The following is a 12,917-nucleotide window of genomic DNA, read 5'->3' on the forward strand; positions in this document are numbered from 1 at the left end:
AAAAACAAACAAGCAAAAAAAAAACACACACACAGGCCGGGCACAGGGGTTCACACCTGTAATCCCAGCACTTTGGGAGGCCAAGGTGGGCAGATCACCTGAGGTCAGGAGTTCGAGACCAGCCTGACCAACAGAGTGAAACCCTGTCTCCACTAAAAATACAAAAATTAGCTGGGCATGGTGGCGCCTCCCAGCTACTTGGGAGGCCATGGCAGGAGAATCACTTGAACCTAGGAGACAGAGGTTGCAATGAACTGAGATCGTGCCATTGCACTCCAGCCTGGGTAACAAGAGCGAAACTCCATCTCAAAAAAACACAAAAAAAACAAAAAAAAACCCAGGATACATGTGTAGAACATGCAGGTTTGTTACATAGGTGTATGTGTGCCATGGTGGTTTGCTGCACCTATTGACCCTGAAATAGAATTTTATTTATTTATTTATTTATTTATTTATTTATTTATTTATTTATTTATTTGAGACAGAGTCTCGCTCTCTCACCCAGGCTGGGGTGCAATGGCACAATCTTGGCTCGCTGTAGCCTTCACCTCCCAGGTTCAAGCGATTCTCCTGCCTCAGCCTCCTGAGTAGCTGAGATTATAGACATGCACTACCATGCCTAGCTAATTTTTGTATTTTGAGTAGAGGTGGAATTTCACCATGTTGGCCAGGCTGGTCTCGAACTCCTGACCTCAAGTGATCGGCCTGCCTTGGCCTCCCAAAGTGCTGAGATTACAGGCATGAGCCACCGTACCTGGACTGAAAAAGAATTTTAAAAGGCAATAAACATAAAAACACATTATAAGCACAAGGGAGGACATCTGAATGTGAACCAGATATTATAGATTTTACAGATTTTATAGATTTTCTGAGATGGAGAAAGGCATTGGCTGACTTTCCCAGAAATGGTTCTTATGTTCTCAAAGATGCTGAGGCCACACTCTAACCCAGAATGCTCAACTTGCCTTCTCCTGGGGGCCTGCCTCATAATAGTGGCAATTTCAACCCTTCTTTGCACAATTAGGTTTGTGCTTGCTTCTCACTTTTTTCTCAATATGTTTTTAGGGACACAGGTGCTAGAGATTGATGAACACAAAAATTGAAATCATGGGCTGGGCACAGTGGCTCACACCTGTAATCCCAGCACTTTCGGAGGCCGAAGCAGGAGGATCACCCGAGGTAGGGAGTTCAAGACCAGCCTGACCAATATGGAGAAACCTCGTCTTTACTAAAAATACAAAATTAGCCGGACGTGGTGACACATGCCTGTAATCCCAGCTACTCGGGAGGCTAAGGCAGGAGAATCGCTTGAACCCAGGAAGCGGAGGATTGCATCGAGCTGAGATTGCATATTTGCACCCCCCCCGGGAAAAAAAAGAAAAAATTTTTTTCAAAAAAAAAAAAAAAAAAAAAAAATTGGAATCATGGTTCCCTCTGAAGAGGAGAGAGCATGCAACTGAAGAGGACTCACAAAGGGCATTTCTGGGATACCAGTAGATATGCTGGAGTTCTTTTTATTTCTGGTCTTTAAATTGTACATATTTTATAGACTTGCGGTAGGCAACTCTTAAAGATGGTCCCTTATCCCCACCCCCAAAAATGGGGTTTCATCATGTTGGCAAGGCTGGTCTCGAACTCTTGACCTCGTAATTCACCCGCCTTGGGCTCCCAAAGTGCTGGGATTACAGGCGTGAGCCACCATGCCCGGCTGCCTGGGTAATTTTTCTATTTTTAATATAGACAAGAGTTTCACCATGTTGCACAGGCTGGTCTTGAACACCTGGGTTCAAGTGATCTGCCTACATTGGCCTCCCCGGTGTTGGGATTAGAGGTGTGAGCCACCATGCCCAGTCTAGAATATTTTTAAAGGGCTCAGAAGGGGATCTATCACACAGTTACTGTGGTATTTCTTCTGAGCCTTCTCTGAACCAAGCTCTGGCCTAGATACTGGGATACACTGGTGAAAAGCTAGATGAATCCCTGCTGGGTGTTTACACACTAACAGAACTGTTCATGCATGTACCATGTGCTAACCACTCTTCTAAGTACTTCATATTTAATCCCACAACCCTGTGAAGCAGAGTATGTATTTTTTTTTCTTTTTTTTTGAGCTGGAGTCTTGCTCTGTCACCCAGTCTAGAGTGCAGTGGCACAATCTCAGCTCACTGCAACCTCTGCCTCCCGAGTTCAAGTGATTCTTGTGCCTCAGCCTTCCAAGTAGTTGGGATTACAGGTGCATGCCACTATGCCCAGCTAATTTTTGTATTTTTAGTAGAGACGGGGTTTCACCATGTTGTTCAGGGTGGTCTCAAACTCCTGACCTCAGGTGATGATCCACCTGCCTCAGCTTTCCAAAGTGTTAGAATTACAGGAGTGAGCCACCACGCTGGGCTGAGTATCTTTTTTTTTTTTTTTTTTTTTTTTTTTTGAGACGAAGTCTCACTCTGTTGCCCAGGCTGGAACGCAATGGGGCCAATTTTAACTCACTGCAACTTCTGCCTCCCAGGTTCAAGCGATTCTCCTGCCTCAAACCTCCTAAGTAGCTGGGATTACAGGCGCGTGCCACCATGCCTGGCTAATTTTTGTATTGTTAGTAGAGATGAGGTTTCACCATGTTGGTTAGGCTGGTCTCGAATTCCTGGACTCAGGTGATCCACCTGCCTCAGCCTCCAAAAGTGCTGGGATTACAGGTGTAAGCCACCATGCCCAGCCCCGAGTATCTTCTTATTCACTGTGTAAGGCATGGATATATACAGCAAATTCAGTTCTCAGCGTGGTCTAGGCAAACTCCCGCCTCTCAGCTTGTAAGTTTCCTAAGGGTTTCCATGAGCCTCCAACCACCAGAAAAATGATGGGTTTTCCTGGTTACTTTTATTCCAAGAACCACTTCTTTCTCAGGGTAGCCATTTGAGACCTTCTGACCAGGTCAAATCTTACTACACATGCTGATGACAGGTTACCAACTTGGCATCTGACTCACCTTCCCTTTTTTTTAGACGGAGTTTTGCTCTTTTGCCCAGGCTGGAGTGCAATGGTGTGATCTCGGCTCACTGCAATGTCCACCTCCCAAGTAGCTGGGATTACAGGCTAATTTTTTGTGTTATTAGTAGAGATGGAGTTTCACCATGTTGGTTGACCTCAGCTGATCCACCCGCCTTGGCCTCCCAAAGTGCTGGGATTACAGGTGTGAGCCATGGTGCCTGGCCTGGTCTTCCTTTCAAAAGGTCTGTTGAGGGAGAAAATTGTCTACTTTGGCACATAATTATCTTCCCAGCGGTTGGGCATGGTGGGTCACACCTGTAACCCCAGCACATTGGGAAATGGAGGCAGGAGGATTGCTTGAGGCCAGTTTTTTTCTTTTTGAGACAGAGTCTCGCTGTCGCCCAGGCTGGAGTGCAGTGGCGTGATCTCGGCTCACTGCAAGCTCTGCGTCCCAGGTTCACACCATTCTTCCGTCTCAGCCTCCTGAGTAGCTGGGACTACAGGTGCCCACCACTACGCCCGGCTAATTTTTTATATTTTTAGTCGAGACAGGGTTTCACTGTGTTAGCCAGGATGGTCTCGATCTCCTGACCTCGTGATCCACCTGCCTCAGCCTCCCAAAGTGCTGGGATTACAGGCTTGAGCCACCACGCCTGGCGTCCCAGCTTATTTTATTTGTAGAGTCAGGGCCCCCCCATATTGCCCAGGCTGGTCTTAAACTCCTTAGGCCTTGGCCTCCCAAAATGCTGGGATTACAGGTATGAGCCACCACAGCAGGACCCATTTTTTTTTTTGAGACAGTCTCTCATTCTGTCTCCCAGGCTGGAGTGCAGTGGCACGATCTCGGCTCACTGTGCTTCCTGGGTTCAAGCAATTCTCCTGCCTCAGCCTCCCAAGTAGCTGGGATTACAGAAATGCGCCACCATGACCATATAATTTTTGTATTTTTAGTACAGACGGGGTTTCTCTGTTAGCCAGGCTGGTCTCAAACTACTAGCCTCAGGTAATCTGCCTGCCTTGGCCTCCCGAAGTGCTGAGATTACCGAGGCCCAACCGAAGTACTGAACTCTAATACCAGATGTCAGGAACCATGCTGGGCACCGGAGAAATTTCTTTTTTTTGAAGAGATAGAGCTGGGCGTAGTGTCTCACGCCTGAAATCCTAGCATTTTGGGATGTGGAGGTGGGCGGATTGCCTGAGGTCTGTTTGAAACCAGCCTGGCCAACATGGCAAATCCCTACTCCACTAAAAACACAAAACATTAGCTGGGTGTGGTGGCGCACACCTGTAATCCCAGCTACTCGGGAGGCTGAGACAGAACTGTTTGAACTCAGAAGGCAGAGGATGCAGTGAGCGGAGGTAGTGCTATTGCACTCCAGCCTGGGCAACAAGACCCAAACTCTGTCTCAAAGAAAAAAGTTCAATACTTGGATGAATAAAAGCAGTTAATGACTTGATGTGGTAAGACAACTATCTTGTTAACTAATGGAATAAGGAAGTAGTAGGGATAATGAAAGGATGTTTGATGTTTATTTCCACCTTGTGCTCAGGCCTGAGCCACAAGTACATTAAAACATTGAATGGTATCACCCAGGGAATACGTAACCTAACATACAGGACTGAGATGTGCAAGTGGTGGTGGTGTGGTAATTCACACAGAAGGAAACAGACAGTAAAACAAAAATTGCAGAACACATCAAATGATCAAATCTGACACCTTTAGGATAGGCAAACTTGATTGCTGGGTTAAGAACCCTAGAGGTCAGTTAAGGTGGGCAGTGAAGAGGTTTTCTCAACTTAGATTGTTCTGACATGTACTGTTAGACCTATATATCTAATTGCCAGCAAGCACTGTACATATAACTTCATGAGAAACCAAGTCCTTAATGGGAAGGGTATCCCTTTGACCAGATCTTATGGCTTAAATTGGTCAGGTTTGGAAAACCTCAAAGTCTCCATAACCAAAGCTAGGGAGAGGCTCTATATGCTAAAAGCAGAACCTCGTCACTGCAGTTAGTCTGGGCCTTAACCCTCTGCAGGGAGACTGACTGCAGCAGCAAGTACCTGGCTTTTCAGACTCTACATGGGAACTCCACCGTAATTAAAAGATGTATAAACTTGATCTACAGACTAAAGCCCAATATGCTTCCCTCAAGAACACCAAGTGTTCAAGCTTAGCTTTGTTATAGAAAATGAGGTCGGGTACAGTGGCTCACACCTGTAATCTCGGCAGTTTGGGAAGCCAAGGCGGGCGCATCAGCTGAGGTCAAGAGTTTGAGACTAGCCTGGTCAAAATGATGAAACCCTGCCGGGCGCGGTGCCTCAAGCCTGTAATCCCAGCACTTTGGGAGGCCGAGACGGGTGGATCACGAGGTCAGGAGATCGAGACCATCCTGGCTAACACGGTGAAACCCCGTCTCTACTAAAAAATACACAAAAAAAAAACTAGCCGGGCGAGGTGGCGGGCGCCTGTAGTCCCGGCTACTCAGGAGGCTGAGGCAGGAGAATGGCGGGAACCCGGGAGGCGGAGCTTGCAGTGAGCTGAGATCCGGCCACAGCACTCCAGCCTGGGTGACAGAGCGAGACTCCGTCTTAAAAATAAATAAATAAACTAGCTGGGTATGATGGCGCACGCCTGTAATCCCAGCTACTCAGGAAGCTGAGGCACATAAATCACTTGAACCCAGGAGGCGGAGGCTGCAGTAAGATGGCACCACTGCAGTCCAGGGGAGAAAAAAAAAATGCATGAACTCAGTGCACACTGGTCCAAGCTCTTATTTCTGGCTCCTTGCTTCTCCTGCCTCTTGCCTACCTTTAAGAGACAGGGTCTCAGTGTGACACCCAGGCTGGAGTACAGTGGTATGATCATAGCTCAAGGGCTCAAGCAATCCTCCCATGTCAGCCTCCAGATCAGCTAGGATTAGGCATGCACCAGACAGCATCTCGCTATGTTGCCCAGGCTGATCTTGACTCCTGCCCTAAGGTGGTCTTCTGCCTCAGGTAATACATTACAAACAGTGAGCCACCATGCCCAGCTGCTGCCTACATTTTCAATATTCTACTCAACAAACATTGAGACTTCCTGGGTCTGGAAAGAAAGAAATCTAAGTATTATGTAGACTTAAGCAAACAAGTGATGTTTCAGAAGTAACCCATTACTGCTTAAAATAAAGCCTACATCAACACTCTAACTCAAACAAGGACAGACAATTGTTACTTAGTTTTTATTTCATAATCATAAACTTAACTCTGCAATCCAGCTAGGCATGGGAGAGAACAAGGAAAACATGGAACCCAAAGGGAACTGCAGCGAGAGCACAAAGATTCTAGGATACTGCGAGCAAATGGGGTGGAGGGGTGCTCTCCTGAGCTACAGAAGGAATGGTCTGGTGGTTAAGATAAAACACAAGTCAAACTTATTCGAGTTGTCCACAGTCAGCAATGGTGATCTTCTTGCTGGTCTTGCCATTCCTGGACCCAAAGCGCTCCATGGCCTCCACAATATTCATGCCTTCTTTCACTTTGCCAAAGACCACATGCTTGCCATCCAACCTTGAAAGGGAAGAACAATCACTATGATTGGTGACTACAAACAAGCAGTGTCCATCATGTGTCATGAACCAAGACAAGAAAGGTAGCTTTTTTTTTTTTTTTTACTAAAACCTTTTGTACTGTCATTAAATGTACAATTCTCCAATTACCATTGAAGAGTTACACATATAGAATGAACTGCTCCCCCCCCACAAAAAATAAACACAACAAAAAAACCCTCAATCAATCGCATGTTATTAATAGTAACATAAAAGTAGCACTTAATTGGCCGGGCACAGTGGCTCACGCCTGTAATCCCAGCACTTTGGGAGGTCAAGTCGGGCAGATCACTCGAGGCCAGGAATTTGAGACCAGCCTGGCCAACATGGTAAACACCCGCTTTCCTAATAATACAACAATTAGCTGGGAGTGGTGGTGCATGCCTGTAGTCCCAGCTACTTGGGAAGCTGAGGCAGAAGAATCACGTGAACCCGGGAGGAGGTTGCAGTGAGCTGAGAGGGCACCACTGCACTCCAACCTGGGAGACAGCGAGATCCAGTCTCAAAAAAAAAAAAAAAAAAAAAAGCACTTAATCGGCTAGGTGCAGTGGCTCATGCCTGAATTTCCAGCACTTTGGGAGGCCAAGGCGGGTGGATCACCTTGTCAGGAGTTCAACACCAGCCTGGCCAACATGGTGAAACCCATCTCTACAAAAATACAAAAAAATCAGCCAGGTGTGGTGGCGCACATCTGTATTCTCAGCTACTCAGGAGGCCAAGGCGGGAAAATCGCTTGAACTCAGGAGGCAGAGGTTGGAGTGAGCCCAGATTGTGCCACTGCACTCCAACATGGGCAACAGAGCGAAACTGCATCTTAAAAAAAAAAAAGTCACACTTAACCGCCCAGCTAAGCGCTCAGTTTCTATTATAGTATCTGGCATTCTGTATCACATTGACTATATTTGTAGCTATGTATGCTCTTCTAGTATCTTAGGGATGAAAAAGTCTATGGAAGGAAAAGTTGAAGAAAACAACTTGTGTTTGTTCTGTTCCCCCCAGGGCAAATTTTCATTTAGTCAGGTGGTTAGTGTGCCATATTGTACCCTTACCACTCAGTCTTGGCAGTGCAGATGAAAAACTGGGAACCATTTGTGTTGGGTCCAGCATTTGCCATGGACAAGATTCCAGGACCTGTATGCTTTAGGATGAAGTTCTCATCTTCAAATTTCTCCCCATAGATGGACTTGCCACCAGTGCCATTATGGCGTGTAAAGTCACCACCCTGTCAACATATAGGAAAACTGTCACTTCTGACAACCATAAAGTGTGCCAAATCTGCAAGGCTCAAACTTTAAAACCAAGTTCAAACTGAATAGAAGGGTTAAATAGAACCAAAATGTTAAGAGTAACAGCTCAGATATGTGTATTCTGAAATATTCTGGCTCAATACCAAATGAAGGGAGCAACCCAAATAAAATAAAATTCAGTAAATTTCGTACCTGACACATAAACCCTGGAATAATTCTGTGAAAGCAGGAACCCTTATAACCAAATCCTTTCTCTCCAGTGCTCAGAGCACGAAAATTTTCTGTTAAAAATTAAAACACATATATACACACATACATTATATATATATATATTATATATATATATATATTCACATACACAAATTGTCACAATTGGAACATCTTTGTTAAACTTAGAAAATGGACCAACCTGCTGTCTTTGGAACCTTGTCTGCAAACAGCTGTAAGAGAAAATTACAGTTAATTAACATCTGCTTATTTTGTTGCTTAGTACCCATGCCTTTAGGGGCTTCTGAGTCAAAAATTCATTTTCTCACTACAATACTTCTTCAGTAATTACTTTAATCCTGAGAACTGCTCCTGACAGCCATAAGGCCCTGCAGGCAGTTGGGTTAAGAAACATGAAACCCGAAGACATGCCAAAAATCCAGAACTAGTCATGACTTAAATAGTGAGACTTCTAGAAAGTGTCTCTAAGTTTTAGTACATCACACCTACTTCTGAAAAGATATATGGCTTCTTAAATGTCTATCACCACCCCCAACTTGAGCTAGAACCTAAAGGCAAAATTCTAAGGAAGAGCAAGCACTGCTGCATGATCAGGGGTAAATAGCTGTTGTTTTAGCCACTCATAATGAAAATGCTACTACCTCCAATCTGTTAACATAGCTTTATGGATTAGATGAGCAGTCACTTCTTGGTTTCCAGGCCCCTTACCTAGTAGTGGGGTAAAAAATAAAGATTGGTTTCTAGTGTATCTGGTTTTGAACCTTTCTTGAATGCATTATGGTTAGAGAAGTAGCTTAAATACCACAAACATTTACAAGCCCTTTCATAAAAACAGCTTGTTTAAAAGTAGCATTTTATAAGCTATTCCAGAGATGTGACTGAATTAACTGTCAGTATCCGTGTACATTTCTCTTACAGCAATGTACTTTTTTTTTTTTTTTTGGAGACAGTCTTGCTCTGTAGCCAGGCTGGAGTGCAGTGGCTCACTCCAACCTCCGCCTCCCGGGTTCAAGCGATTCTCCTTGCCTCAGCCTCCGGAGTAGCTGGGATTACAGGCAAGCGCCACCACGACCAGCTAATTTTTGTATTTTTAATAGAAGTGGGGTTTCACCATGTTGGCCGGGTTGGTCTCGATCTCCTGACCTCGTTATCCGCCCGCCTGGGACTCCCAAAGTGCTGGGATTACAGGTGTGGGCCACCGCGCCTGGCCAATGTACTTATTTTTTTAGTTTTTAGGTATTTGTACCTAGAACGTACGGTCTTTTTAAAACATCAGCTTTTCTCAGAGCTTTGTAGTCGGTACATTTAAGTTACTATGGCTTCCTTTTCAGACTTTCGCTAAACCCAAAGCCCTTATTGGCAGTTACCCCTCCATTCTCACCAAGACCTGCAAGTCCTTTCTCACTTCCCTTAAGCTCTGTGGGTAACCTGATGCTCAGTATTAGGTCAGGCCAAGTTTCCACGAAAGCCCTTGTCACTTACCAGCTTTGACTACAGTCATAGGTGGGGTGGGGTGTGGATTAACACGCAGTGTTTCAGTGCCTATTAAGTGCCAGGCACTACGGACAGGGTAGGCAACAAGGAAACCGCCCTGTCCTCAGGAAGACTGCATGAGGATCGATCTGGTAGCCTTTTGAGATGTGGTTTAAAGTAATAAAATCACTAATATCCTATTTCGCTACTCCCTAAGGTCTATCCATGTTAACTGGAATGGAATCGCACTCAATATTTAACTTTTAAGACATACGCCAAGTTTAGATATTATGCTGTAATTACAACTGATCTTTAAGAACTCATTTAACGCTCTCAAAACTAATTAGGTAATCACTGGTAATCCACCTTGGTCGGAAGAGACCTGCCTTGTGGCCAGTCGCTACTCGCCTGGTAGGCAAAGGGACAATCGGGAGGGGCTCAAGAGCGCCTCCCCCGCCAAAGCCGTCACTGCAGTGGAAGGCGGTCCTTGGGCACCAGCAAAGGCAAGGCCCATTTTCACATTTCCGCTTGGGGGTGGGGGACACGGGCGGACGCTGGGGCTCATGTATAAATATTCCTACTTTATCTAAATGGAAGATACTTCAAGCGGCAATCCATCACATCCCAGCATTATCTCCTTTTATAGCATGGCCTCCCGGGATCTACAGAAGGACTGAGCATGGACCGGCTCACACCGCGCCTCGATCCTTGAGAAAAACCCTCAAGCAAGCAGCTTCCCAGCTCAGGATGTAAAGCACCCGTGCCTGCCGAGGGACAGCTTCCCAGGAAAGCGGTTGTGAGCGCGCTTCTGGCTCCGGTCTGCGACGCCCAGGCCGAGCTAGGGCGGAGCCCAACGGCTCGCAAGGCGCGGGCCTGAGCGCGGCCGCCAAGCACGTGCGGCGGGCAGGACAGGGCGCGGCCACATGGGGCAGGCGGGCGGACGCGGACCCCCTCCCCCAACAGCCGCGCAGCCGCCCCGCCTGCCTTTGTCCGCCACCGCCCCGGCCTCCTCCCCCGCGCCTCGCGGACCTCCCAAAATGGCCCCTAGTCAGGAAATGGCGCCGCCGCCCGCCCGCGCTCGCCCCTCCAGAAGGGTCGCCCCGCGCCCGGGCCTTCGGGGCGCCACCACCCACCCCGACCTCGGCCCGCTTTCTGGGCCCCATTCCCGCACGCCACCGCCCGCCCGACCTCGAAGGAGACGCGGCCCAAAGGCTCGCCGTCGACGGCAATGTCGAAGAACACGGTAGGGTTGACCATGGCTAGTAGTACAGGACTTTCCTCGGCGGCAGCGTCTGCAAAGCGGCACGAGCCTGGCCTCCCGCCCCTTTTATACCAGGTTCGGCCCCGCCCGCAGCCCGGTCTCGCGCCTCCGTCCTGGCCAATCGCATCTGCGACTTTGCCAGAGTGACAGTGCAGCTGGCCTATGGACGGAAGTCGGCGCTGGTGGGGACGACACAGGAGGCGCGCGTGCGCGCTAACGCGCGGAGGCAGGTTCCCGCCCGCGGGCTCCGTCGCGGTGGCTGCGGCATGGGACTCGGGGCGGGGCAGGAGTGCGGGGCGCGGGGCATGGGGGAGGGTCAGTGCGGAACGGGGGTGGGCAGCTTGGCGCGCGCGCACGCGGGAGACGGAAGCGCGGCAGCTCTTCGGCCGTTGTCAAGCGATGAGGTGCGTCTCCCCATTGCACAGAGGGGGTAACTGAGGCGAACGCAGGCCTCAAGGTCGCGCCGCCAGTCAAGGTCGACTGGGGTCCCGCGCCCGGACCCTGCGCCTCCGCGAGCGGAAATGGGGATGACGCGTCCCCGAGACCGAGGAGCAGCCTTGCGTCCGCATTCCGTGCGGGCTACCAGCGCGTCGCGTCCGACCAGGCAGTGTCAGGAAGGAGGTTGCCTTTGAGCATCGCTGTTTTCTCTAATGAGGTGGGACAGGAGCAGTCTCCGGTTTTGAGAGATTATGAAATACCTTCAAAATGCCCTACTTTCCTAAAATATCTTACACTCTGCTTGAGTCTTCTTCAGGAGGAAGCCATTAAAACAGGAGCCTGGCAAGGATCTTACCTGTGAAGATGGACTGTGCACGTTTTGCCCTCTTTCTTACTCTTTTCGAGTCTCTGCTCCTGGTCCTTCCCCGCCCTCGCCCCGCCCAGCTCCCACCGTCCCCACCTCGGGACTGAATTGTGCTTTGATTTCTGGGTGAAATATAAGCCACAATTTAAAAGCGAATTTCTTCAGGTAAAGACATTAATAATACTTTTATTAAAATACACTTGTAGGCCAGGCGCGGTGGCTCATGCCTGGTGCTTTAGGAGGCCAGGAGGCCAAGGCCGGGGAGGATCGCTTCAGCTTAGGAGTTTGACATCAGCCACCAGCCTGGGCATCTTAGACACCGTCTCTACAAAAAATAAAAAAATAAAAATTAGCTGGGCGTGGTGGCGCTCGCTACTCAGGAGGCTGGGCGGGGAGGATTGCTTGAGCCCGGAGGTCGAGGCTGTAGTGGGCAGTGATAGCATCACTGCATTCCAGCCAGAACGACAGAGTGTGACCCTGTCTCAAAAAATAAAATAGGCCGTGCGTGGTAGATCACGCCTGTAATCTCAGCACTTTGGGAGGCCGAGGTGGGAGGATCACCCGAGGTCAGGAGTTCGAGACCAGCCTGCACAACATGGTGAAACCCCATGTCTACTAAAAATACAAAATTAGCCGGGCATGATGGCGCGCAGCTGTAGTCCCAGCTACCCCCTCGGGAGGCTGAGGCAGGAGAATCGCTGGAACCCAGGAGAAGGGAGGTTGCAGTGAGCAAAGATTGCGCCACTGCACTCCAGCCTGGGAGACAGAGACTCCGTCTCCGTCTCAAATAAACAAAAATATAAAATAAAATGCACTTATGTGACTGGTGTTTTGTTCAGAAAACCTTACAAGGAAATTGGTATATCCTGGGCTCTCACTTAAGTTGCAATATTAAGGATATTATTTAACGTTTCTTTTTGTTTTTTTGAGACAAGGTCTCACTCTCACCTAGGCTGGAAATGCAGTGGTGTGTTATTGGCTCACTGCAACCTCCCTTCCCTTGCTTAAGCGAGCGTCCCACTTTAGCCTCCTGAGTAGCTGGGACTACGGGCATGTACCCACACCCAGCTCATTTTGTTTGTGTGTGTATTGTAAAGATGGGGTTTCGCCACATTGCCCAGGCTGGTCTCAAACTCCTGGACTCAAGCGATCCGCTTGCCTCACCTTCCCCAAAGTGCTGGGATTATAGGCGTGAGCTGCTGCACCTGGATGTTATTTAATGTTTCTAAAACTCAGTTTCTTCATCTGCACAACCAGGATAGGGTTATGGTGAGACAAAAATGAGAATTCATCTGATAGATGAAGTACAGTTTCTGGCCTCTTGCCACTGTTGT

At 48.2% G+C, this 12,917-nt stretch overlaps 1 protein-coding gene across 2 annotated transcripts; it reads right to left on the minus strand.

Annotated features, from left to right (window-relative positions):
* Positions 1–6,175: 6,175 nt before the first annotated feature.
* PPIA (peptidylprolyl isomerase A) lies at positions 6,176–10,860 on the minus strand. Of its 2 annotated transcripts, XM_025381224.1 has the most exons (6): positions 10,709–10,844; positions 8,229–8,259; positions 8,012–8,100; positions 7,622–7,794; positions 6,504–6,534; positions 6,176–6,443 (listed from the first exon to the last, which is right to left on the minus strand). In XM_025381224.1, the coding sequence occupies exons 1-6, from the start codon at positions 10,775–10,777 to the stop codon at positions 6,399–6,401; spliced, it is 438 nt and encodes a 145-aa protein (XP_025237009.1). In that variant the 5' UTR covers positions 10,778–10,844; the 3' UTR covers positions 6,176–6,398. The 2 variants fall into 2 exon arrangements, with proteins under 2 accessions (XP_025237009.1, XP_025237007.1); XM_025381222.1 differs by having other exon boundaries at positions 6,188–6,534; positions 10,709–10,860.
* Positions 10,861–12,917: the final 2,057 nt, after the last annotated feature.

The sequence above is a fragment of the Theropithecus gelada genome, chromosome 3 (assembly GCF_003255815.1).
Source record: "Theropithecus gelada isolate Dixy chromosome 3, Tgel_1.0, whole genome shotgun sequence".
NCBI lineage: Eukaryota > Metazoa > Chordata > Mammalia > Primates > Cercopithecidae > Theropithecus > Theropithecus gelada.

What these genes read in the sequence shown, in the direction of transcription:
- PPIA (XM_025381222.1), bottom strand. Translation starts at nt 10,777, where the DNA reads ATGGTCAACCCTACCGTGTTCTTCGACATTGCCGTCGACGGCGAGCCT. An exon ending in CAAGGTTCCAAAGACAGCAG is followed by an intron (nt 8,101 to 8,228) that starts GTTGGTCCATTT and finishes AATTTTTAACAG; the next exon opens with AAAATTTTCGTGCTCTGAGC. An exon ending in TTCCAGGGTTTATGTGTCAG is followed by an intron (nt 7,795 to 8,011) that starts GTACGAAATTTA and finishes ATATGTTGACAG; the next exon opens with GGTGGTGACTTTACACGCCA.